At 33.1% G+C, this 27730-nt stretch overlaps 1 protein-coding gene across 3 annotated transcripts in view; it reads left to right on the top strand.

The window, feature by feature from the left end:
- RBM46 (RNA binding motif protein 46) overlaps positions 1-23445 on the top strand; it is a 43340-nt gene extending 19895 nt beyond the window's left edge. Inside the window, exons 5-7 of one of the 3 annotated variants that reach the window (XR_003913679.1) lie at positions 2742-2784; positions 6275-6342; positions 23367-23445. Coding sequence is in view for 2 of the 3 variants with exons in the window: in XM_029952740.1 (XP_029808600.1) it covers positions 2742-2784; positions 14545-14581 (80 nt within the window). In the remaining variant the exon portion in view is untranslated. Of the gene's footprint in view, positions 1-2741; positions 2785-6274; positions 6931-14544; positions 14605-22259; positions 22416-23366 lie in introns of those variants that run through there. The other 2 variants (XM_029952740.1, XM_029952808.1) reach the window with 2 other exon arrangements.
- The last annotated feature ends 4285 nt before the right edge of the window (positions 23446-27730 follow it).

The raw sequence follows: 27730 nt of genomic DNA, 5'->3' as shown, positions 1-27730 counted from the left end.
AAAATTATAAATAAAAAAAGAACCAATTTTTCTTACTTGCCTCTCACGAGTGCTATGTGTACTTTCGTAAGCGATCAGGAACTTAATATAAATAAAACCTTGGTTTTGGTCTTAAGGAGTCACGGCCTACAGAAGAAGGCAGAGATACAAATTCTGCATAAGTTGTTTTGAGAATACAGAGGAAGGGCACGGTTCCCACCTGATTTGAGTTGTCAATCTTGAGGAGAGTTTATGGGCAGAGAGGGACACAATGTGAGCAAATACCTGTTAGAAAAATAGGATGGTGGTGGGTTTAATGGCAAACAGTTGTGTATAGTGTTTGCTTTGGGGACTTCAGTCAGATTTTAAGGATTAGAAATTGAAAAGATGTAGACATTAGTTAATTAAAATTTCATCAATTTTAATTTTTAAAATTTAACAAGTTTTTGCTTTTCTTCTGTGCAAGTAAATTTTTCAGGATGAATCCATCCTAATTTGTGTGGACTATTTTATGTGTCATTTTATGGTCATCTTTTTAATATCTCCTGTATTGTCTAGTTTTAGTGTTCGTTTTGTTGCTGACTTGCATATTGTTTCTCATATTTGACTTTGCAATTACATACATCATTAGAATGTCTAATTTTTTTATGGTTGTGCAGTGGTAAAATATTTACATAATATATATCCTAAGCATGATAGCCATTATGTTTGCTATCCCTTCAATATCATTAAAGTTAGGTTTTGATTTATGCTGTCACTTGTAACTTAGTTGAAAGTTACAAAATAGAAGGCACAACAGGCTGAAGGTGAAACTTCTGAGTTTTAGTCTGAAAAATAATTGGTGCTTTTTTCTTATGAGCTATCATTATTTCCAGATTGATGGGCAGAAAGCAAAAATAAAACTTTAATTTAAAAAATTTGCTAATAAATTGTTTTGAAACAAAGAGAAACCATCTCCATTTTTTTCAAACTTAGGAAATAGTTTTGGGAGACACTAAATACAATGTAATGGTTGTATCATATTATAATGAAATTTATAATAAATAATTAAAAGAAAAATAACACCTTTATAAGTTATTTTTTCTAGTTTTAATTACAGGCCTAACTTTGATGGAACTATTTCAAATTGATATTTTAAAGATCAAAAATAAGTTGCTGAATTTGCTTCAACTTCACCCAGTTAAATAAGAAGTAGGATTAGCATCAACATTTATTCATTAATTTATTTTCATATGACCAAATGGTGCGATGAAAATTCCATTAACTCAACTATGTGTCTTTGACCCTTTGAGGGGGCCTAGTGCTCTTGAAAATGAGTTTCTGTACCTCTTGAAATTTACTCTATTTTCCTGAAATATCATCAGTGTGGTATTACTCGTAATTCTTATGTTACTAACACTTTTGTATTAATGGATCATAATTATCTTAGAGTTAGTACTCTGAGAGAAGCAGCTTTTTTAGCCGAGTATTGAGTAAAAGTACAAGCGCCCGTATGTAGCCTCAGCCACCAACAAACTGTGACCAGAGGTGGCAAATAAAATCATTAACTCTTTGTGGACCTCAGTTCCTTCACTTTTAAAAGACCAGGGTTTTACTTGGTAAGCTTTAAGGATTCCTTTATCCCCCCAATTTATGGTTTGTTTTAAAATACAGTCAGAAATCTTACGAAGGACTAAAAATAATAATTGATTTTTTTCATGTATTCATTGAATTCATTGAATTCAAAATACATATTTGAATTCAAATAGTTTTGAAACCAAGAACTGCTTTTTAAAGAATTAACTATCTATTTAATATCCATTCCTATATATAAATGAAAGCTTTTATCTGTCTACTTCCCAGCAGAACATCTGGTAAAAAAAAAAAAAATTCAGTCACCTGTTTTATTTTCATGATGACAGGTAATTGCTCTGCGGTTATTTCCTTCCTTTACATCCTCTATGTAAGATATGGTAATGCATTAATTCCAAAAATGGCGCACTTACCTCTGGGGATTCAAAACAAAAGAAAATAAAATTTAAAAATTTCTGTCTTCCCATCTAATTAGAAGTTTTAAATCATCAAAGGTTAATAAATACTTGGATTTTCTTGCTCCTTAAATTTGTAGTATTGGCCTAAAGATATGCTAGTTATCTGTGAGGCACTATTTATCTCATAGTAAGTGACATTTGAACTATAAAAATGATGTGTATATGGATTTTTTATACATAATGTAGTTCATGTTTTAAGAAAATGATTTTTCTAACTATATACCTTCCTTCATTGTTTTGATTCAGTAAATATATAATCTATGTACCACACTGATAATGAATTCTGTCATTGTATCTGTAATTTTAGGATAAAAAGTAGATAGTAATGCAATTACTAGAAACCAATCTGATACAATTTTATTGCTTGATAATTTGGTGAGTGCACTCTGAAATATCTCTTTTCTTTTGTGTTTAAACTGTGTAGATATTTTTTATATAGAACTCGGGATTGGCATTTGAATAAATAAAGGCGAATAAAAAAATGTAAACTAGGATGTACAATTCCAGCTTCCTTATACATACGATGTTATAGTTATACATAACTATGTTAATCTTCATTTTTTCTTGTACATTTTGATTTTCTCTCATTATGTTTTCTAAGGATATTATTAATAGATATACTTTACTTTCTTTTAACTCTTTTTCTTGTAATCCTGTTTTGTATGTAGATTTTTATAAGACTGGAGTACAAGCCCATTAACTTAATATTCTTTCTTGTTACCTTTGTTTCAGCAATACATGTTCCAGTCTGCTTGTTTACTGGCCAGGTTATGGGGTAAACAGATCATTTTGCAGTTTATGTGCTATATATGTGTATGGCTTTTTTTTTCTTCCATTGCTGTGTTAATGTTTGGTACAGGGGTGACCAAATCTGTAGTTATGAATTTATGAGAGTTATAGATTATTTTGGGCACAAAATTTATAAGATTCCAAGTGAGCCATTATGAGTCTCTGGAAAACAGGTTTAATGTTATATTCTGCACTATAAAGTTACAATTTTTACCAAAAGTAAAAAAAACAACAACAACAAGCAGGGATGTGTTTATTAAATGATTCTTACCTGTGTGTACTATGTGTCTGCATGCTTCCTAGAGATCTCACAAATTTCATTGTATGATCAAGATTCCCTAAGGGATTGCTTGGTATGAAATTTAGGTTTATCAAATACAGAAATAGTGATGATACAAGAGCATTGGAACGTTACTCCTTTCCTCTTAAGTACTAGAGGTGGAAAGGACATAATTAAGCAAAAATAGGATTACTTGCCCTCCGAGAGCTCTCTCCTAGCTTCTGAGGTATATTTATGAATATGATGAAAGGATTGTTTTTCCTTTTTCACTTCATAAATTTTTCCCTGATTTACTTAGTAGTAGACTTCTTGTATTGCAGTGCATCTAGGATATCTGTGCTTTTTCTGCTCTTTTTCCAGTCCTCTACTTTTTATTAATGTACCAGTGTTTTTTAAAAAAACCTCACCTCTTGATTTTTAAAAATCTTTGTACTTTTATTTATTTTCACTTATTTTTTATTTATTGTAGTTTATGTACAAACAAGGAGTTACTACAGTAGTGAACATGACTTAGGAGAGAGATGGACAAGCTTTTTCATTAATTTTCTAGAGCCTCTGGAAGTAGATTATTGATGTCAATCACTGTTTAATTTGAATCGGTAAATAAGGGAATTATTTCATTGCCTTAAGATTTTATCTCAGTTTTCTGGTAATAATTTTTTTTAGTTTCTTTAGTCTGATATTTTATATTGAAAGTTTTTCTATGACAAGAAAAATTTCTGTAGTCAACTCCCAAATATTTATATTTATATATGAGGTATGAATAATCCAAAATGAAATAATCCAAGTATAATTGCTTATTTTTTTATATTTATCCTGGCACACTGTTTAAATGTATAGTTCATCAGTTCAGGGAACTTATATTCATTCTAAAGCCCTATTATAAAATCCAATAGGAAAAGTTAGCTTCCTGTGGGGAGAGATTGCATTGTTTTCATATTGACGGAGTACATGGACTTAAGTAGAATATTAATCTTCTGTTTTTCTTTTCTTTCTTTTCTTTTTTCTTTGCCCTTTCTTTCTTTCTTTCCTTTCTTTCTTTCCTTCTTTCCTTCCTTCCTTCCTTCCTTCCTTCTTTCCTTCCTTCCTTCCTTCCTGGTAATGGACAGCTTATTCCCTTATTCCCACATTTTACCTCACTATATGAAAGATATGGATTATTAAAAGTATGTAAAATACAAAAGGATTCACATTTTAATTTGAAAGAATTGAAGCAATGGGGAATTATGAATAGGAAAATAAAGCCAAACAAACTAAACAATTTATTGCTTAGGGATGTGTGAATATGTGGCAAAACAATTGAGAAAAGTAAAGTGACTAACACTTAAAAATTAGGGTCATGAAAAAAATCAGGATCATGATTACTTTCAGGGTTAGAAGGAGAAATTGGAAATGATGCAAGAGAGACTTCTCAGTTATTGATAGTTTTCTATTTGTAAGCCTGAGTGTGAGTACATGGTTTTGTTTTTGTAATAATGTAAGCTGTACATTTATATATTATATTTTTCTCTGTTTGCGTAGCAGTATTTTATAATTAAGTAAATAAGTTGGCAAAGAATGAAAGTTAGTCAGCCAAGAGTAAGAACTTGAATTCAAAACTAGAATGAGTCATTGTACTCTAGAGATTCTCAAATTAATTAATATAACTCAGGGTAATAAAGTAAAGTTGTATAGTTTCTAGACCAGGTATTTTTATTCTGCTCAGACTATATCTGAAATACTTTCTTTTGGGCACCAGAGTTTAAACTTGAGAACTATGGAGGACTTGGAAACTCTGTAATGTGAAGTAGGATAGTGAACAACTAAAGAATATGGGACTAGTTAGTCTGTAAATACTAATATTTGTAGGGGAAATATGATTGCTGTTTTTAAGTGTTTGGGGAGCTGGTACATGGAAAAAAGACTTTATTATGAAGCTCCAGGGGTTGGAATTAAATCTAATAGATGAAAGTTTCAGGGAGGCACAATATGATTTAGTATAATGCAGACCTGTGTAAGTTTTTATTATTTTTTTAATAAATACATACAACACCCAGTGCTCTTCCCCATAAGTGCCCTCCTCCATCACCACCACCTCTTTTCCCCTCTCCCCCTTCAACCCTCAGTTTGTTCTCAGCATTCAATAGTCTCTCAACTTTTGCATCCCTCTCTCTCCCCAACTCTCTTTCCCTCTTTCCCTCCCCCTGGTCCTCCATTAGGTTTCTCCTGTTCTCCTGTTAGACCTATGAGTGCAAACATATGGTATCTGTCCTTCTCTGCCTGGCTTATTTCACTTAGTATGACACCCTCAAGGTCCATCCACTTTCCTACAAATGGCCATATTTCATTCTTTCTCATTGCCATGTAATACTCCATTGTGTATATATACCACATCTTCTTGATCCACTCATCAGGTGATGGGCATTTAGGCTCTTTCCATGTTTTGACTATTGTTGACAGTGCTGCTATGAACATTGGGGTACATGTGCTCCTATGCTCCAGCACTTCTGTATCCCTTGGGTAAATCCCTAGCAGTGCATACGTTTTTTTAATTAGTTTTTTGTTTGCATTTATATAGGTCAGTGTTGTCTCTTCCTTTTAATACTTAGCATGTAGTGCTTTTCAAATAATTGAAAATGATCTACATGCTGTAAGATTAAAAGATGACGATTCTTTGGAAAAATGAAGTTTGGCTGTGCTTTGAGCAAAAAGTAAAAATAGATTGGAAAATAAATATCTGAGACATGGAGTTGGTAGGTACAGACACAGAACAATTACATTGTGCATGGTGGTTATGCACTATAGATTTATATTTCAGTTAAGTAGAAATGATCAGTATCTAGTTTTTAAAATGCTGATGAAATGAGTATTTCAAAATAGTGAAACCCTTAAAATCCAGGCTAGTCATATGGGTTATTTTATATTAAAGACATATATATTTTATTTATGTATATATAAAAATGACATTTGTATAGTGGAAGAATAGGAGGAGATTATGATTGCAGTAGTATAGAATATAGTGGATCCTATTACATACCATTTTATACTTTCATTGACCATTATGATAGCTTAAGTTCATGACATAAGCCACAGTTATATTTAGTGCCATATGTAGCATTTGTTAAGAGTTTACAATAGGAAAATTGGCAATAGCTTATTGTATGTTACTTCTAAACTTTAGGTTATAATAGCTTGCGTTTCTTCTTCATCTACACAGGTAAAGACTGAGAAGATGGAGTTCTTTCAGTATATTTTTCTAAGGCAGGAAAAACCCTGAAAATTCAGGTTGCTAATACAGATACCATATTTGGAATATACTGGAATCCTGTGCATTTAGTTATTTTCTGTTTTGAAAGAAATAGCAGTATTCCATATCTGAGAGTCTGAAAAACAGTTCTTCATTTTGCGTACCAGTTATTTTAAAATTTATGTAGAATTCTTCTTCAAACTGAAAAGAGTAAAATTCTCTACAAAAATGTACAGGATGCTCATATGAGTAGTTTTAAGTGACTTTTAAAACTTTTCATCACATGTTTATAGAACAATTCATATTTACAGTGTTAGGTCTTAGAGGATACAATGAAAATTAATACCCTAACTAGCAGGAATTTTACTAGTTTATCTCTTTTTGGCTTTTGTTCTTATATAACAGAATACTAAAAGTAATCTATCTTAATGACTCCAGTTTTATAGAAAATAAGATCCTGTCTCTGAACTTTGAGCTTTAATGTATCCTATTTTTGACTTTCCGACATGCCTTTTCTTTTCCCTAGTTTTTTCCTTGTGTCTTGATTACTGAATAATCCCTTACTGAATAATTACTATGTTGTATACCTGAAACTTAAAAAGAAAAGAAAAAAAATTTCTTCTGAAGTAATTCTTGGAATATATTTATTAACAGCCATACTTTTTAAAGGGAATGATGCTAATTGAAATGCAAATGAACGTACTAGTAGTAACCTTTTATTGACATTTACTTGAGATTCACCTGATGGTTTTTACTTTTGTTTTGAGAATTATCATCATCTCTTCTGTATATTAACAGAAATGTAATTGTCTTAGATTGACAATTTAAATCCTAGCATTTTTCCTGTTAAATATAACTAAAGATTAATAAAAAATTAATTGTAAAACTTCAGGTGGTAGTATGTGAAGGCCTTATGGATGGAAGTCTGATTCCATATTTAATAATAATTTCAACTAACATCTCTACTGAAAATCACCACTATAGTTTTTAAGTTACTCTGAATCATTTTTATTTTATTTTGACCATAACTATAATCAGTGGTATTTTTTAATCATCACTATAAATGATCAATTTCTCATATATGTATATCACTATATAAACAAATGGTAGCTGTTGTAATTTCCCTTCTTTTCCCTTCTTTTTTAACTTCGTAAGTTATAATGTTATATACAAATAAAAGTGCACAAATTGTGACTGTGAGCTTGGTGTTTACCACAGAGGGGACCATGTCTGTTTAATTAACCAAATGAAGACATAAAAGATCAACACCCAAAGGGGTCCTTTGTTTGTAGCCCCACCCACATATACCTTCTCTTTTCCCAAAGGAAACCATCCTTCTGGCTTCCGTGTTTTTGAAATTTATACAACATTTTATATTTTTTGTCTGGCTTCTTTGAACATTATATTTATGAATAAAGATTGGTCTATGTTGTGTCAGTACTATTCACTCTCACTTGATGCCAGTATCCCATCAAAATGTTAGAATTTATTTGCTGTTTCTTTTGCTGATAGAAGTTTGAGGTGCTTTCAGTTTTGTTTATTTGAATAATGATGCTTTTAAGATTCTTTTTTCTAACACAGTTTTTTCAGTGTGTATTTTTGAGAGAGAGAATGTGCAAGCAGCGGAGAGGCAGAGAAGAGAGGGGGACAGAGGGTCTGAAGCAGGCTCTGTGCTGACAGCAGGGAGCCTGACGTGGGGGTCAAATTCAAGAACGGTTAGGTCATGACCTGATGCTTAACTCACTGAGCCACCCAGGCACCCCTGTGAAGATTCTTACATATATTCCTGTTGAATACATCGGAGTAAAAGTGGGTCATATTTTTAAAACTAGTAAATAATGTCAGGTTTTCAAAGTGAGTATATAAATTTACATTTCACAAACAGTATATGGGTTTCGGTTGTTCCACATTCCTGCCAACCCTTGGTCTTTTAGCCTGAAAATTTTGAACATTCAGGTTAGTATATATTGCTATTTCACTGAGATTATAACTTTTATATCACTGTTTACTAATAATCTTAAAACATCTTTTAATAGGATATTAGGGCATTAAGGTATCCCTCTTGAAGAAAAGGTCTTATTTTTAAGTCTCTTTTCTCTGTATTATGTTGGGTTCTTTGTTTTCTTCTTTATTAAGATACAAGCCCTTGTTGGATACATATTTTACAAATACCCCTTTGATGTTGGTGGCCTGAGCTAGGAGGAAAAAAGTTTTCACTCAGTTTTGGTTCCCTGCCAGAAGTACTGACCCAATTTGCTGTCAGAAGAGTCAATCAGAAATACAAATCCTATATGGTTATGTCATCCTCTCTCAGTCATTTTTACTAATTCTAATAATCAGCTCTGGCTTGCTTTTATAACTTTCATGGTTCTGCCTGATCTGCTGACATTTTTTCTCATCAAGACATTGCAGCATTTTAGCCAGGCAGTACTTACTCATTTGTTAGGAAACTCAGCATGTGGCTAAAGATCAAAGGCTCAATAGCAACCTGTGTTGTAGCAGTGATGTCAGTCAATTAATTGTCTTTAGAGAGTTAATGTTGGAAAAAAATTATCTTACTGACCAGACAAGCACAATCTGCTGAAGACACATGTGCTTTTGTAGAACTGAATATCTAGTGTTTGGGGAAGAAAACATATTGCTTTATTTGAAACACATTAAAATATGCTGCATTTGAAGAAAAACCTTCTACTGCATGGCTTAACCTTTCTACTCTATTTGTGGTATATACTTTGAAAAACATAGAAGTTCCTCCTGTTAGTATGTTCAATTTATCAATCTTTGAAAGTTAGTACTGTTTGTGTCCTGCTTAAGAAAACTTTGCTTACCTCAAATTCATGAAATATTTTCCTGTATTATATTTTAGAAATTTTTTGTCCTTTATTTTGTCTTTAATATGTATAATCATTTACACAGCACTATTTATTGAAAAGACTACTCTCTTCCCTTTGCTTTGCAGAGTCATGATTAGTGTAAATTAAGTATGTTATGTGTATATGTGTGTATGTACACTGATGCACACCTGCATACACATACATGCCTTATTCTGGATTCTTTATTCCTTTGATCTCATTTAATTTACTACATTGTTTTAATTACATGACTGTGAAAAGTCTTAATATTTGGTAGAGAATATCTTTATCCTTTTTTTCCCTCAGTTATCTTGGCTCTTCTCAGGCCTTGTATTTCCCTATGAACTTTACAATTAGATTGTAAATTTATATCAAATTTGTACCAGAGGAAGTCTTACTGGGACTCTGATTAAAATTGAATTGCTTCTATAGATCCATTTGCAAAGAAATGATGTTTTATAGTATTGGAACTTCTTTGATCTCTGAACATTTTAGCTCTCTCCATTTATTTAGGCTTTCTTTAATTTCTCCGAACATACAGCAGTTTACTGTGTAAATTTCTCCTACATCTTTTATTAGATTTATTTGTAGGTATTTAATGTTTTTCAATACCATTGTAAAAGGTGCTTTTAAAACTTGATTTCTGATTGTTCCTGTTTGTATAAATACAATTTATTTTTATGTATTGAATAAAACTTTATTTGATTCTAATGGTTTGATCCTATATTATTTAAAATTTTTTACTACATAGTTATGTCAGTTGTAAATAATGAGCTTTTTCCTTCCTTTCTATCCTTAAACCTCTCTTTTTTTTCTTGCCTTATTGCACTGGCTAGGACTGCTTGTCCAGCACTAAATACAAATGATAATAGAAGGTATCCTTTTAAACTTTCAATATTTTTCATTAAGGTATGATGTTTGTTGTCGCTTTTATTTTATTATTATTATTTTCATTAAAATTTTTTTTTGTTTATTTTGAGAAAGAGAGAGCATGAATGAGGGAGGGGCAGAGAGAGAGGGAGACACAGAATCCAAAGCAGGCTCCAGGCTCTGAGCTGTCAGCACAGAGCCCTGCAGGGCTCTAACTAACGAACTGTGAGATCATGACCTGAGCTGAAGTCGGACACTTAACAACCGACTGAGCCACCCAGGTGCTCCTGTAGCTTTTATTAATAGAAGCCCTTTGTCACATTAAGGACAATTCCTTCTATTCCTAGTTTGTTAAGAGTTCTTTTATCAAGGATGAATTGGGTGATGAAGTTTATCAAATGCTTTTTTGCATCTACTTAATTACATTTTTTAATCTCTTATTCTTTTAATGTAGTGAATCACAGGGATGTGTCAGTGTAACATCAACCCTGTATTTCTGAAATAAATGCAATTTGGTAATCATACATTATCCTTTTAATGTACTGCTAAATTTCAGTTTTGATATTTAGGATTTTTACATTTGTGTTCATTATTGAGATTGGCCCAGACCGTCCTCCTAAAAACAGGAAGTTTTTTCTCTTTGATCTTAGTTTAGCGTTTTCAGCCTTTTTTTTAATTGCAATATATGTATATTCAGGCTACAAATTTCTCTCATAAAGCATGGTTATAGATGCATCAGTTACATTTTGCTCTATTTTGTTTTTATAATTTATTTCAGACTATTTTATTTTGATTTTGTCTTGAACATGGGTATAAAATTCTAAATCTATGGTATTTTTGTAGTTATATATATTTACTATGGTCATAAAGTATATTAGCATTTCAGTCCTTTTTAAAATTTATTTTTATTATTTTTTTTAGCAACCAGCTAATGTAAAGAGTCCATGCCTGCTTAAAAAGAATGTGTTTGTGGTTTTTAATTTGTATTTGCTAGGGTCGCTGTGGCAAAGTACCGCAATCTGGGTGGCTTACGCAACAGAAATTTATTCTCCCATAGTTCTGGAGGCTAAAAGCCAGTAGTCAAGGTGTTGGCCGGACCAGTTTCCCTCTGGCGCCAGTAGAAGAGAATTTCCTTGCCTAGTTTAGTTTCTAGTATTTGTCAGCAATCCTTGGCTTATGGATGCATCACTCCAGTCACTGCCTCTGTTGTAATAATGTCTTCTCCATGTGTTTCTGTGTCTTCACAAGGCAGTCTTCTCTGTTTTTTTTCTCTACTCCTATATGGATATCAATCATATAGATTAAGGGTCTGCCATATTATACTATGACATCATGTTAACTACTTAACATTTGCAGTGACTGTTTCCAAGTAAGGTCACATTCAGAGATGTGAGCAGTTGGGAATTCAGCATATCTTTTTGGGGCACACAATTCAGTTATGTTAAGTTTGTTAATCATATTTAAATTTCTTTACCCTTCATGATTTTTTGTCTGTTCATTCTGTTATTGAGAGAGGGTTATAAAAACTACCCCCTGCGATTATAGGTCTATGTTTTCCCTCCTTTTGGTTCCTTTATATATTTTGAGGTTAGGTATTAGGTGCATGGAAATCTAGAATTGTTATATTTTTCTGGCCAAGTATACCTTTTTATATTTTCATTCTATCTCTTTCATGCATTCCTGCCTTAAAGTGTACTTTCTTTCTCTGATATTGATACAAGCTTATAAGCTGTCTTTTGGTTAGAGTTTGCATATTATGTATTTTTCCAACCTTCGAGTTTTACTTCTCTTGTATCATAGCTGTAAGATGATACCACTGCATAGTTAGATTCCGTTGTTCTTGTTCATTTTTGTTGAAAGTCTGTTCTTTGAGTGTTTGGTCAGCTTGCATTTAATGTACTTAATTGATTTGCTTAGAATCTCTCATCTTGCCATTTGCTTTCTATTTCTTGTTCTGTTTCCCTTTTTTCTTGCCTTGTTTAGGTGGAGGATTACTTGCCCTTTCTCTTTGAACTGTATTAGCTGTAGAGTATTTACTTTCTTTTAGTGGTTACCCTGTAAACCAGAACATGCACTCTTAACTTATTGAAACCTAATCCTAATTAATGCTTTTGCCACATTTCTAGACAATGCAGGAATCTTCATATACTTATTTCTTCTTTCAGTTTCTGTAATGTCTTGGTATTTACATATGTTTTAAACTTGTATATTTTAACCCCTGTATACATACAACTATCATTGCTTTTCATTAATATATACATTTGTATTCATTTACCACTTACATATTTATCATTTCCTTTACTCTTCATTTCCTGTTAAATCTCTAAGCTTCTACTATGATTGTTTCCTTATCTTCTGCCCAAAGAATATTCATTATATTTCCTTTGGTGTAGATATGCTTATGACAGTTTTTCTTAGTTTTATTTACTTGAATATGTCTCTGATTTACCTACCTTTTGAAAGGGTATTTTTGAAAAATTTTGTAACTAAAAATTTTTTTTAGATCAGTTGTTTTCCTTTAGCCCTTTGAAGTTATAATTTCACTCACTGTCTTCTGGCTTCCATTGTTTCTGTTGAGAAGTCAGCTGTGATTACTTACTGCTCCATCCCTGGGGGAAGTTTTAGTATTTTTTTTTCATCTGTGATTTTTGGAAGTGTCACTGTAATGGGCTTACATATTATTATTTTGGTTTTTATATTAATTGAGACTTTTCACCACTTCTGAAATCTGTAGATCAACCTTATTCATTTATTTTAGAAAATTCTAAGTTAATCTGTTTTCAAATATTGGTATCAACCTTATTCATTTATTTTAGAAAATTCTAAGTTAATCTGTTTTCAAATATTGGTAATGTCTCATTTTTTCTTCCTTTTTATATGGTATTCCAGTTACACCTGTGTTAGGCCTCTTTCGTGTATCCCATGTATCTATTATGTTCTTTCTGCATTTTTCATTGTTTTGTATGCTTAGTCTGTATTTTCCTCAGACCTTTTGTTTGGTTCATTGATTCTTTTTTTACTTTGTCTAACATGCTGATAAACCATTTATTTGGATTTATTTCTCAGTTCTAGAATTTCATTTGACTATGATTTATATTTTTGCTTCAAAATTTTCAGTCTTTTATTTCCTTGAGCATATTAGGCATCATTATTTTAATATTCAGTTCTGAAAACTTTACCTAAATTCCCTGTAGATTAGTCACTGTTGACTGTTGTTTCTGTTGGTTTTAGTCACATTGTTTTATCTTTGATGACTGATTATTTTTGATTGAATGTCAGATATTGCCTATGAAAAATATAGAGATAATTTGAAAGCTAACATACTTTCAAATGTTTAGTCAGAGATTTGCTTCAGAAAGATGGCCAAGGGACTGGCAATCCCAGGTTGCCTTAATCCAGGCAGGGATTGGGAAGAATTGAAGTTGAATTAGTCTCTGTTAAAGTTGATCTACTTTTAGTTCAGTTTTATTCAGATTCCAGATATGCTCTATCAGTAACTCCTTGGCTCTGATTTTGCCCTTTGATCCATAGAAATGTGTCTCTTGTTATCTTCCCTTGTCTGTCAGATCCCTCTTTAGTTGGTTAGTCCTTCTAGGGGAAACACACCTCCAAAAGATGTGTAAAACATTTTGGGTTTCCTTCTTATTCATCAAGATCATGGTCCCATAATTCTTCACTGTCTTTCTTGGTCCTTCTCAGTGCTTTCAGATGGATAATTTTACTTTTAATAATTACCTACATTTTCTAATTGTCACCAGGAGGGTTGAAGTTATCTTATTTCATCATATAAAAATCAAGAAAGTATTGTGAATTTTTTTCTACTGAGTTATACTCCTTAAGATGGCTATTTAAAAATCTGTCATTCTGTGTGGATCATCAAACATTTGGATCATTTGTTCATACCTTTTTTCACTATATCTTAACATGGAGTCGGATGTACATCCCTACCAGAAAACTTTAAGGGATATAAGAAGATAACTACTAAAATGTATGAATGTCCAAAGTTGTACTATACGTACATGGTTACATTAGGCTTCAAGAAGATAAAGTTTAGCTGTTAATAACATTTCTTTAAGCTTACTATTGTTTTGGCCACCTGTGTCTTTTTAAGATAGAAGGAAAGGATTTTGATATTTTTCAAATATATTTAGGTTCTTTGGCTATCTACTTACCAGAAATGAGGCAGTCTAATTTTTTTAAAAGTCCTTTATTTTATTAGTAGAGTAGTATTTCTTGGAAAAACCAACTAATAAGGACTTAATGTATATAGGAAGATTTTTTTTTTGGTAATGTATTAACTCATATTTTTTGTTCAAAATACTGCTCTCTTTGCTCTTCTTTGCAGAAATTCAGAAATTATAATTATTTGTCACTAGTTTCTTTTGTTCTCTAATTTTATTTTCCTATTTACTGATCAGAAAGTTTTTAAGTAAGGTCATCAAGGATTCCATGCACTTCCAAGATTAGGGATAACATCAATCTAAAGACTCAATTCTTTTCTGTCTTCACTGCTTACAGACAGGGAACACAATCTCTTCAGCCTGGACCTCTATAGAAGAATTTGGAGAAAATAAACAGGTAAGAAAAAGTCTTGTAGGAATATTAAGTGGTCTTAATATTTAGATTCTTATGGATATAAGAAGATATATTTTAAATTATCTAATGAAAGCTTGTGAAATATTATGATTATAATAGGTTTGTTTAATTATAGATTCATTAAGCAAAGTTTTAAAAAGTTAAACTAGTTTCCTTATTTCAGGTCTTCTCAAAGCTTATATACAGACTAGTGTACATTGCAAATCACCAAACATGATAAACAGTATTTTAATGTAGATGTCGTTGGAGTGAATGTAATATGTAGATTATCCAGCATTTCTCAAACTTATCTGGAAAATGTGTATATTTTTTAACTAATAAAACCAAAATTATTTTTGATACAATTTAGAATAAAAGTTATGTTTACTAGGATTCACCCTTTAGTTTTTCCTACGTTCTACTGAGAAGGATAAGTTTTAGTAGGTAATTAAAGGTGGCTTATAGTTTGAATAATGATTACCATTCAAACTCCTTTTCGCATGTTGAGGCAAAAAGAATGTTGTTCCCTGGACAGAATCCATGTACAAGTTCTGTGTTCTTGAGTAAGTTACTTCATCTTTTTGTGCTTCAATTTCCTGGTTTTTAAAGAAGAAAATAATAGTACTTATGGTAAGGCTATTATAGGGATTAAGGTAGTGCTGATGTTGTAGTTATTTTTGGCACTTAGTAAATACTCAGTAAATATTAACTTACTAGTAGAATTAACACTTCAGATATAAGGAAATACATTTATTATGCTTGAGGCTTATAATTTTATTTTTATAGATCTTAATCCTAACATAAAAATTCAAGCATGTGTTGCGATGATTAGAAATACCTTTCTTACAAGTTGTTGTAGTTCAAATTTTGAATGATGAAGACTAATTTTACCGATAGAAATGAAACTTGCAAAGAGTTGCTATCTTTTCTAAGGCTTTTTTTTCTTCTCTTCACTTTTGCCCAGATAATTTTTCTAGTGAGCTGCAGTTTTTGAGCCATACTGAAGCCTAGGTAAACTGTAGCTCAGATCATAATTCTCTGTCATATCGGTTGCTTTTCTGTTAATCTTTCCCTAATGGTTTAGAAATTGCCATTAAAAGGAATTTGACATAATCTATTAAACAAAGATAGAAAACTGAAAGCTCTAGATATGGTTTGGTTTTTTTTGTTTTTTGAAAGGAAAGTAGTTTAGTTTAATTGTAGTACAAATAGCTAGACACCTACTGTTTTACATGTTGGTCCTCTTTGAGTCCTTTGTTTGTTACATCTTAGCCTCTGAGGGCTTTTGAATTTGTAATCACTGTTTAACATAGTTCAAGAATTTTTCTGTTTTGCTTTCAGTGCTTTCCCATCACATACTGGCCCCATTAAGTTCTTTACAAAGTGATTTGCAGAGTTGTTCAGTGAAATAACTGTTTCTAAGGTCAGCCAAGTTTGGGAAAAACTGTGTACTACATACTGCCCTTGGGAAAATCATAATGCTTATTAGCCTGTTGAAAATCATTGTAGTAGCAACCTGTGTAGGTGTTAAACCCATTTTGACTGAATTTTTTTCAAGATTTTATTTGGCTAAGGGATTCTTGTTTTGAAGTACTTGAATTGTTTGGGGGATATAGATTGGGAGGGAAACCCTGAAACTAGCTCAAAGAAACATGGGTTTTGTTTATAACCTTATTGAGGTATAATTTAAATACAATAAAATGCATATTTAAAGTGTATACTTTGGTCAGTTTTGATTTATATATACATCTGTGAAAAGATACCATAATCAAGAAAACAAACATTTCTCACATCCCTAATTGTAACCTGTTACTCCTTCGGCCTTCTTTCCCAGGCTACCACTGACCTGGTTGCTGGCACTGTTTATTAGTTTGCTTTTTCTAGAATTTCAGACCTTTGTTTTTGAAGGTTTAAATTGCAATCTTTAGATAATTTAGAAGGAAACCGTTTTAATTACTTAAAAATAAAAGTACAGATACCTGACAATTATGTTTATGCAAATTGTTATGTGCTGTCAAAAGTTTCACAGTAAGAATTTGAAACTCAAATTACTCTTTCAAAATATTATGGAAAAATACCTTGTAAAACTACCGTGTAAATTAAAAAAATATTTTAATTAGAAACAAAAGCAGATGATTTTTACCCTACTCCAAAAACTGAGACTGAGAAATATAATTAGTAAAAACTGAGAACTAACGAATTTGTACTTTGTAAGAAAGGAGTTAGAGATAATAACTTTCATTCTTATCATGCCATTACTAAGATTAGCATTCTCAAAGCTTCTGAAAAATGACCTTTTTTTAAAATAATAGTTCATTGTCAAATTGGTTTCCACATAACACCCAGTGCTTCTCCTCACAAGTGTCCCCTACCATGACCATCACCCCCTTCCTCCCTCCCCCTCCCCCTTCAACCTTCAGTTCATTTTCAGTATTCAATAATTTCTGAGGTTTTGTGTCCCTCTCTCTCCCCAACTCTCTTTCCCCCTTCCCCTCCCCCTGGTCCTCCATTAGGTTTCTCCTGTTCTCCCGTTAGACCTATGAGTGCAAACATATGGTATCTGTCCTCTGCCTGACTTATTTCGCTTAGCATGACACTCTCGAGGTCCATCCACTTTGCTATAAATGGCCATCTACAAGGAACTCCATACCCAAAAAATGAAAAATCATCTTAAAACAAAAGAACTGGCTTAAGTTACTCCATGAGCCTGGTCTGAGGAAAAAAACAGGTCACTTCATATCTCCTCTTGCTCTTTGCTGTCAGCTGCCTATAGCAAAAATTAAGTAGAGGATAAAAATATTGGTTTTTGGTCAAAATTTAATTGTAATAAGGATAGTAAATGAGGTAAAGATGCCAGTAAATTTGATTATAACTAATGTATTGATAGTATTAATAATCCATGTATTAGTCAAAGTATTACTTAAAAATTTCTAGTTAATGATTTTTAAATATGTCATAGGTTGGAAGTTGTTTAATTAGCAATTTTGAAAATTCATTCCTCTGCTTTAATTAGCTCTTGACATTTTTTAGTAGGATGAATAGTACAAAATAATGATAAATGTTATTTACATTATAATAGATTTTTAAAATTTCTGTTTGAACTCAGCCATGTTTTTATAATGTACAATGTATGTATGTACAATGTGTGTGTATGTACAATGCTGTTAAGCACTTTTGCAGATAGAGTACAGTGAAAGAAAGTTACTGAGTTATTTCAGTTATGGCTGTTTGTTTGAATCTTAGAAATCGAAATAATAAAATGGTGAAATGAGGAAAATTTTTAAGGCATTTTAATATGGACCCCAAAGAAATCTAAAGAGGTGCTTAAAATATGCATTTAAGGTAGGGATATGTGTTAATGGCATGGGAAATGTATTTTATAGATCAAAAACAGGTGGTTCATTCTCATACATTGCTTTTGGGAGGGTAAAAACAATATAGCTGCCTTGGAAAATAGTTTGGCAGTACCTCAAAAATTTAAACATAAAATTACCATTTGATTGGGCACCTGGGTGGTTCAGTCAGTTGAGCTTCCAACTCTTGGTTTTGGCTTAGGTCATCATCTCATGGCAGTAAGATTGAGCCTCACTTTGATAGTGTGGAGCCTGCTTGGGATTCTCTCTCCCTCTCTCTCTGCTCCTCCTCTTGTTCCTGCACACACACACACACACACACACACACACACACACACACCCCCTCTCTCTCTCTCTCTCAAAATAAACATTAGAAGAATTACCATATGACCCAGCATGTCCATTTCTACTTATTTACTCCAGAGAATGGAAAACATGTCCATACAAAATTTTGTACATATTATTCCTTAGCAGCATTATTCATAACATCCAACAGGTAGAAACAACCTAAATGTCCATTGACTGACTAGATCAACAAAATGTGGTATATTTACACAAGGGGTATAAAAACGAATGAAGTTCCAGTATGTGCTACAACATGGATGAACCTTGAAAATGTTACATGAAGAAGCCCGTTAAAAATGGCCACATAAATTGTATGATCCCATTTATATCAAAAATACAGAATAGGTAAATCAATAGAAACAGAAAAATTAGTGGTTGCTGGGCCTGGGGGAGAGAATTGGGGGGGAGGGGTGACTGCTAACAGGTACAGAGTTTGTTTAGTTTAAGGTGATGGAAGGATAAGGATCACTATCAAGAAGGATAGTGGTGTTGGTTGTACAACTTTGCAAATGTTTAACAAAACACTTACTTGTACACCTAAAAAGGGTATACATCAGAATGAGGGAGTGGATGTGAAAGTAGAACTTAAGTAGTTAACAAGGGAGGAAGAAAACAATTATGAGGAATGTACTTACTAATGGAAAATTAAAGAGTGTGATCAGAAACAAATTAAAAGAAAAAGCCAAAGTAAGTACATAAGAAGACACTTTCATTGAACTCAATTTAAGATCTCTATTAAGGGATTCCTCCCTCCTTATATGAAGCAGAAAGGCAGAGAATCCATGGTGTTTGCCCAAGATGTGTAAGAGACTAGAAACAAAACAAAAAACTAGACACAAATGGAGTAAAGCGGTGTAAGTCCATTGTGTAGATTTTCACTGAGAAATGTGTTGGTGGTATTCGTCTCTGTGTTGGACAGAGAAATGTAGACCAAATTATTGCTTCAGTGGGACTGACGAGTAGGCAGCGAATGTGCCGCCAGTCTCCGCACTTGCTCCATGTCAGTGCCGCAACGCTTAACTCACCACTTCCCTGCTCGGTCTAGACTCCGCTTCCAAATCATTTGGAATCCAGGATCCTTTTAGCCGTTGCTGCTTGATTAGAATTGGCAGTTAAGGTTAAGCCTATTTACTAGTCTTTATATAGATCAAAGTTATTCTATGGAAATGTTTATATTCATTCAAGATAGTAAATAACGAAATTGTAGAGGATTTGATCAAAATGCTATCTCTAATTAGAGCAAGTTATTCTCACACGGTTTTTTTCTTTTGTAAAAGGGCCTTGTCTTCAAACGAAATTGTTAGATAGCATTTCACATATAAAACAAGGGAATGCAGAGCTGTGTGGGTTGAAATGCAGGTGTGGGACTGGGTAGGTGCGAGCTGCAGCCATGTAGCTGAGAGCACCATCTACCATATTTCTAGTCCCCTGGCCATGGCAACCTCTTGGGACGCTTTCGCCAGCCCACCTTTGAGAAGAAGATTGCCAGAGTGAAAAAGTTTGGTCAAGTAGAGTAGTTTCCTAGGAGTTAGGAGGCCTAATTTTTAGCTTGTTTTTCTTCAATTCTGGGAATATTGAACAGTCTGTGTCTGTTAACTGTCTTGTGTCTGTGTGAAAACTGGTGGTTGGAATTAGAGGCTCTTGAGGACTCAACCGATTCCTGGTTTATGATTTAGAGAACTTGCTTAGTTAAAAACTTTATTAATAATAATCAACAATAAAAAGTCAAACCAATAAAAATGAGCAAAAGGCTTGGATACATACTTTATTAAAGAATATATTTAAAAGGACACTGAACACATTATTAGTCACAAGGGAAATCCAAATTAAAACCAAAATGAGATACCGTTTCACATCTTTGGAATAGTTGTGATTAAAAACTATAGCAGTACGGAATGTCGGTGAGGATGTGGGGCAGCCAGAGCTCTCAGACTTTACTGGCGTGAATGTAAAATGATCATAGTGGAGAACAGTTCAGCAGTGTCTGTTTGCCCTGTGACTCAGCAAGTTCACAGCCGCTTACTTACCCAAAAGAAATGAAAATATACATCCACAGAAAGAAATGTGTAAGAATGCTCATAATAGCTTTATTCCTAATAGTTAGAATTTAGAAACAACTCAAATATTTATCTGTCAAGAGGTAAATGGATAAAAAACATTATGGTCTCCACATACAACAGAGTACTGCTGAACAAAAAGAAGAATAAACTACCGACATACATGACATACACGAATGAATCTTAGAAATTGTATCGAGAGAAAGAAGCTAGACATAAAAATTACTTAAAAAATACATTTTGTATGAAGTCTGAGAATAGGCAAATCTAAGCTATAATCAGAAAGTGGCTGCCTCCAACAGAAGGGCTATTGATTAAAAAGGAGCCCAGGACACTTCTGGGTTGGTGGGTCTGCTTTAGATCTTGTTTTAGGCGTTGTTAGCATAGGCCTATACAATGATCAGAACTCACTGAAATGAACACATAGGCTGTATGCATTTTATTGTATGTAAATTGTACCTTAATTTAAAAAGTTGTAAAACAGTTGAGTAAATCTCAGTGTAAAACTCTCACCATTCCCTTCAGAAAGGGAAAGGGGAGTGTAGATCCCAGTCTGAGGCAGAAACAGTGGGATTAAAGAGCTAAGGATGTTCATTGGGAAACAAAACCGGGGGGGGGCAAATAAGTATATGTTAGGAATTTTGAGTCACTTATTATTTCATAAGAAGTGATACTTTCTAATATTTCTAATATTGTATATTAGAGCTTAACATCTCGGTTTATGCCACTAGTTACTCTTTGGTATGTATTGTGTTTTCTAATCACCCAGATGTGTTTTTCTGAGTAGATTTAGGTTCTTATATTGTAATAAAGTTTATTTTTGAAATGCTTGTAAATTCTTACAAACATTGAGGCTTTTGTTTCTTTTTTTTTTAAATTTTTTTTAATGTTTATTTTTGATAGACAGAGCATAGAGGGGGAGGGGCAGAGAGAGAAGGAGACACAGAACCGGAAGCAGGCTCCAGGCTCTGAGCTAGCTGTCAGCACAGAGCCTGACGCGGGGCTCGAACCCATGAACGTGAGATCTGACCTGAGCCGAAGTCGGAGGCTTAACCGACTGAGCCACCCAGGCGCCCCATAGGCTTTTGTTTCTTAAGCTTTGTAGTTTTAGGGGGGATTTTTTCCTCTTGGTTTATCACAAAATTAACACTTAATTTTGTATTTTTGTCTCTTTAGAAATGTGAGAAAACCCACAGCTTATTAGTGTATTTTTAAATTAAAGGTTTACTATAGGAGACTATTAGAAATGCCCATTTATAGACCTAAGTACTATGCCAGTAGCCAATTGCCTGGCTGTCTTTTTTGTGAAATCATTTCCTGAAGATACCTCTTTTATTTTACATTTCAGTGAATTGGCTGCATTAACTCTTGCGTGGATATAAGCCTAAAGTGAAAATAATTTCTCTGAAAACTACATTTTCCCTGAAAAGTCTTAACAATTAAAAGATCTGTTTTTCTAAATCATATTGTCTATGACCGCATTGTTAAAAATTGAAAGAACTAGTTGTATCAGATACATGGCTAATAAGGAATTGACCGTATTTGTGTAATAATCTTTAGGAGAAGAGAATCAGAACTTTCTTTGAAGCAATTAATTTGAGTTATAGGAGCACTAATGTTTCTGTTAATACTAAATACCATACCCTTCAGGCAAAGTGGATCCTTTAAGAGAAGAAAAACAATTCTGTGTTATCTACTTGTCCTACTTTGGAAATTAGAAAAGCAAATGGTATCAGAGTAATTATTTTAAATGTACAGTTCTTCTTAGATTGCTTTTATTGATCTTATGGTACCATTAATAAAAAATAAAAAGATTATAATATTAATCAAGTTAGTTTTACAGTGCTAGAAGTTAAACCTATATTTAACTGATCTGTATTTTTTCCATTTTTTTCTTAACTAGGTCCTTACTGATGTTGCTTGAGCTTACTCTCCTGCAGTTGATCTCATTCCTGTTGGCTAAATATTAAGTCCCATGACAACATTCAGTTAATGCGCATGTGTTTTAGGCCTCATCTATAATACGAGGAAAATATAAAAAAACTTTACTTGTACATTGGATTACCTAATTCCTTTTCTTTCCTTCCTAGAAACACCATAACTTTTATAAATAATCATTTTATAGTCATTGTCAGACCCTTGGCTTATTCTACCCTAAAGAACATAGTTGAGTTTTTGGAAAGTACAGGATTTACAAATTTGATCTTTAATATTCATAAACATATATAAGCATTACAATTAATGAAGCAGGAAATTATTGGTGCATAAGATGAATGTTTAATGTGGAACAGTAATATTTCAAATATAATTGGATTTTTAAAAACTAATTTGGTTTTAATTTTTGGGTTTTTCTATACTATAAGTTGATAATGGTTTCTTCAAGTTTATTTTATAAACATGATTTATTTTATTGTTTTATGGTACAAGTAGGAACTCTTATGTTAAATTGGTGTATTGAGTTAGGCAAATGTTTATATTAGTATTTAAATAATGAAATATTGGTCAGTTAGTTTACACCAAATGTTTTTGCAGTCCAGGGGAGAATGCTTCTGCTGGTTTGATGCCTAATACAGTTTCAAGAAAAAATAAGCAAATATGAATTTGCTGTTTCTGATCTTTTCTTCATGGACTAGCCCTTAGCATCAGAACCAAATTTAAAAGGAGCTGTGTTGTGGAGCAAGAGAAATCAGAGGCTCTCTTTTTTTTCTGTGATCAAAAATACACAAAACTTATAATTAAAAGATATGTAAGAAAAAGATATCCAAAAATGCATTCTAGTAAGATCTCTGAAACGCGGGGTCAGTGAACAAAACATAATACTGACTGGTAAAACTATCAGAACTTGTAATCCAGTGAATGCTGAGTCTTTACCAGCAAAATAGTATTAGCAGGATTTCAAATGTTAGAACATTATGTTAAACTGTGATTATAGTTTTAAAGCATTGTCTCTTTGAATTAAATTTGTATCCATAAAGATGTGCAGCATAATTGTTCATGTATTTATTTACAGACTACAATTTCCATCGCAGCTCAATAAATAGTCTTTCCCCTGTTAGTGCTACCCTGTCTTCTGCGACTCCCAGCGTGCTTCCTTATACTACAAGGCCTTATTCTTATCCAAGCCATCCCTTGTCACCAACAGTATCACTTGCCAATGGCAGCCATGTAGGACAGCGACTATATATCTCCAATCAGGCCTCGTTCTTCTGAAGAAGATACTGTAAACATGAGTATGAAAGTTTCTTTGTAAAGCAGGCAGATTAAAATACTGTTTCATTTTAGAATCGGGTTTGCACATTTGGTTTTAAAATGATAAACATATTTATTTCAACCTTGTAAACCTCAACCGTAATTCTGAATAACCTACAGTTGTAGAACTTACAAAAATGCTGAGTTTAAAAAGTTATTCAGTGGTTTCTCTTGAAAGGTATAGCAAACTACCATTCTTTTTAAACTTTTGGGATTTTAAGTAATTCTAATTCCTGAATGGGCAATAGAACCCAGTAGTTTATGTTAAATTTTTACATAATAACTTTGCTAAACAGCATTTCATAAATATGTAAGCACTTGCAGACAGTGGTTACACTAGATTTGATTACCAAGGATCACTATCTATATTAGAGATGATAAGAATTCTATAACCAGAAGCATCTATTATGTAGAAAGTAATGAAGGGAAACAAGATTAAGATGCAAATTTTATACAGTACCAAGAAAATGCAATCTACCATTGTGGTCCTTGAAAGTAACTATAAATATTTTGGTTAATTATTTGTTATAGAAATAAATTATAATTTTGCTGTTAATGTATTTCAGGTTTTTATAGTTATGCTTATTTTGTTTTTGATATTCATTGTATAGTTGTTTGAATAATAAGTGTTAATGGTTTTTTAATGTTGAAATCATGTGTTGTTTAATTTTTGTGCTTGAATTCAAATTCTTTGACATTAAATGTGTGATGCTTCTAGTATGCATGTGTTTTCTTTTTGTCTATTAGTATGCACAAAACAATTAACTCTCACAATCACCTTGAGCTTTTCATGGGACCAAAGCAAAGGATAGTGCTTGCAGAAGATTGTTTGGTGAAACATAGTAACCAAAATACTTTTCAGGAGCCAATAGAAATATTTTGTTGGAAAACCAGTGAAGTTTCCTTCTTTTACTTAATGAATACTTAATAAAGGCAGTCATTTTGAATGTTTAATTGTTTGGTAAAGTATGTTTATAATGAATTTATTTTTTTTAAATCTTTTTAGAGTTTAGTATTTATCTTAGAGAGCGAGCTACTGCATGCTGGCATGTGTGGGGGTGGAGGAGGGGCAGAGAGAGGGGGAAACACAATCCCAGTCAGGCTCCAGGCTCCTAGCTGTCAGCGCAGAGCCTGACAGCAGAGCCTGGCATGGGGCTCAAACCCATGAACCATGAGATCATGACCTGAGCTGAAGTCAGATACTTAACTGACTGAGCCACCCAGGTGCCCCATAATGAATTTCTAATGATGGTTTATATAACTGAAAATGAGATGAACGTTTTTCTCCTCTTAGATACCAGCTGTTAACTTCGTTATTTAACTCATATAGCTGCAGAGGACATGGGATTTGCATACACAGAACATGAAATGGTTGTAGATCATTTCTTCTACTAGCTTAAGTTTCTAGCAGAAGTTATATGGAGGGCCACCTGGGTGGCTCAGTGCGTTGAGCATCCAACTCCTGATTTAGGCTCAGGTCATGATTTCACGGTTCATGAGTTTGAGGCCCATGTTGGGCTCTGTGCTGACAATGTGGAGCCTGCTTGGGGTTCCCTGTCTCCCTCTCTCTCTGTCCCTCCCCTGCTCACTCCCTCTCTCTCTCTTTCACAATAAATAATGAAACATTTAAAAATAATAATAAAGAGATTGTATGGAGAATAAGTTACAGTTGACCCTTGAACAACACAGGTTTGAACTGGGCTTCTCAAGGATTTTTTGTATACAGTACAGTACTATAAGTGTATTTTCTTTTCCTTATGATTTTTTCTTTTCTCTATTTTATTGTAAGAATTCAGTGTATAATATTTACAATACACAAAGTCTGTGTTAATAGACTATTTATATTACTGGTAAGGCTTTAGATCAACAGGCTCTTGGTTAGGTTTTGAGAGAGTGAAAGCTTATGTGGAGTTTTGACTGTGTGTGAGGGTGGGGTTGGCTCCCCTAACCCTCCCTGTTGTTCAAGGGTCAACTTCAGTCTCATTTTTTTCACCCTCTGTATAGAAGGCTCATTCCATTTAACCATATGCAGTACTTTCCAGGTTATTGTTTCAGATTTTCTAATTTAAATGAGCATAGATACTATACTCAACCAAATTAATTTTTTTCCTGACATAACTGTGAATTTGTGTAGATTTTGCAATGTAATTACCATGATTTACAGGCTCCTATCACTCCTTCAGCAAACATGGAGTGTTTATTCAGTCAGCTACTGTGCTAATATCCTTGAGAATCAGAGGTGACTGAGGTGCCAGGCCAGTATAAACACATTACTGTACCTTTTCATAGAAATGTTTGTAATGGATCAAATCATCATAAGTACCAGTTCCCACATTTTCCTTTAAAAAAAAGGGGGCACCTGGGTGGTTCAGTCTGTTGAACAGCCAATTTTGGTTCAAGTCATGGTCTTGTGTTTGTGAGTTCAGGCCCTGCATCATGCTTCATGCTGACAGCTCAAAGCCTGGAGCCTGCTTCAGATTATGTCTCCCCCCGCCCCCTCTCGCTCATGCTCTGTCTCTTTCTCTCAAAATGAATAAACACTTAAAAAATAAAAAACCCACAGGCCATTAAGAGAGCTTCCCAGCCACATAGTGTATTTGGAGATCCATAATAATATGGAAAATACGTTAGCTTTGGCTATCATATTTGATTACCACCTGCCAAGTAACAGTTCTTTGAACTTGGGCACAGTTATTGATCTGTCTGGGTCATACTTTTCCATCTCTAAAATGGTGATCCTTACATTATAATGTTAAAAGTAAAACATCTGGCAAATGGAAGGAACTCAAAAATGGTAGCTGATATTTGGGTATAATTATATAAATCATATACTATTTTTTATTTCAATGTTTCATGTCTTCTCCCTTCAAGCAGAAATCTAGAAATCAGTGCATTCATGTCAAACACTGTCCCTTTATGTATTATAGATGAGCAGTTTGTTCAGACTGCATATGAAATTTCATTTGGCTTGCCAGCATAGCTGCTAATTATTTCTTTCTTTAATTCTTAAAGCATAGGCTGTAAGGCCTTTGATTCAACTAGAAGTTCTCTGGATAGTTGACTGCAAGCTGTTATTGATAAACCTCTTAGCTATTTGAAATAGCTCATTGGTCAGGGAAACAATTCTAGACAGTCCTTTATCAAATTCTCTGTGCACCTTTGTAAAGGGACCATGGCTGAGGAATAGGTTCTGTTATGTAGCCGTGATCCATTTTGCATAAAATTCCTTGTAAACAGATCAAAAGGTTATGCAGAATAAGGATTTCTCCAGTTTAGTTCTTTTATAATGGTTACAGTGGGAAAGATTTCTCTAACTATGAGTCAAAACCTAGTAGCCATTCCAGAAAAGATTGGTAAGTCCAATTTAAAAAGTCTGCATGGCAAGAAAGTACCATTTGTCAGAAGACAAATGATAAACTTGAACAAGAATTGCAAGTTACTTTCACAGAAGGCCAATCTCTAATATCTCCAAATATCAAAAACTTCCACTGAAGAGAAAAATGGACAAAATGTATGAATAGGCAGATAACAAGTGGCACTTAAATGTATAAAAGGATGCTTTATCTTAGAAATGCAAACTAGAAGTTCAGATTTGCATAAATTCAAAGGTTAAAGTTTTGGTGAGATTTTAAAAAAGCATTCTCATACGTTACCACTGGGATTATAAATTGGTATAATTCATATAAAAAGATCTGTCAGCTATTGTCCAAAATTACAAATACTTAAGTCTTTTGACCCAGCAATCCTAATTCTGGAATATACTTGCATGTGTGTCCAAAATGATATATGTAAAAAGGTGATTCACTGAAACATTTTTTATAGCCCAAATACCCATCATTAGAGGACTGGTTAAATAATACATTTTTTGGTGCATATTAAGAAGAGAGGACACTTTTATTCCTAATATAGAAAGAGATCATGTTAAATGAAAAAGAGCAAGGTTCAGAAATATGTGTAATATGTATTTTGGGTATAGAGGAAGAAAACAATTGTTTGTACTTTTATTTACATACGAAACAGTGGAAGGGTATACACCAAATTAAGTGATTATGTGAAAGCGATAAAACCACACTTTAACCATTCCCTCTACTCCAGACACAGTGTGATTATCTATTTATCTACTTA

This window comes from Suricata suricatta, chromosome 1 (assembly GCF_006229205.1).
Source record: "Suricata suricatta isolate VVHF042 chromosome 1, meerkat_22Aug2017_6uvM2_HiC, whole genome shotgun sequence".
Classification (NCBI taxonomy): Eukaryota; Metazoa; Chordata; class Mammalia; order Carnivora; family Herpestidae; genus Suricata; species Suricata suricatta.
The sequence above is the reverse complement of the archived record's forward strand: the minus strand, read 5'-3'. Positions and strand labels throughout refer to the sequence as shown.